This window comes from Corvus brachyrhynchos, unplaced genomic scaffold (assembly GCF_000691975.1).
Source record: "Corvus brachyrhynchos isolate BGI_N302 unplaced genomic scaffold, ASM69197v1 scaffold555, whole genome shotgun sequence".
In the NCBI taxonomy this organism is placed as follows: Eukaryota; Metazoa; Chordata; class Aves; order Passeriformes; family Corvidae; genus Corvus; species Corvus brachyrhynchos.
The window spans coordinates 190,138-190,478 of NW_008238357.1; the positions used below are offsets into that span (position 1 = coordinate 190,138).

General features: G+C 70.7%; 1 protein-coding gene across 1 annotated transcript in view; it reads left to right on the forward strand.

Moving 5' to 3' along the window:
• Positions 1-341, forward strand: part of SHISA4 (shisa family member 4) — a 3,455-nt gene that overhangs the window by 2,433 nt on the left and 681 nt on the right. Inside the window, exon 2 of the mRNA XM_017735507.1 lies at positions 100-335. Coding sequence (XP_017590996.1) covers positions 100-335 — 236 coding nt within the window. The remainder of the gene's footprint in view (positions 1-99; positions 336-341) is intronic.

Consider the following 341-nt stretch of genomic DNA (forward strand, 5'->3'; position numbering starts at 1 on the left):
GTTTGGGGGCTGCTGATACTACCCTGGTGCCCACCACCCCGAGGCACCATCCCTGTCCCAGTGCCGGGGTGCCGCACACCTCCCCAATCTCTCCCGCAGGCCCGGAAATCCCCTTGTGCAGCTACCCCCCTGCAGCTCCTCCAGCTCCCTTCCCCATGGACCCCAAAGCCGGCCCTATGCCTCCCCAGCCTGGCTTCCCCCCCATGGCCATGTCCCCCTCGCCCAGCCCTGCCGTCCAGTACCCCATGTACCCCTCCGGCCCCCCTGCCTACAACCCCACAGGTGAGCACCGCGGGGGGAACGGGGTCCCTCCCTATTCCCGGGGGGGCCCGGTGGCCCGG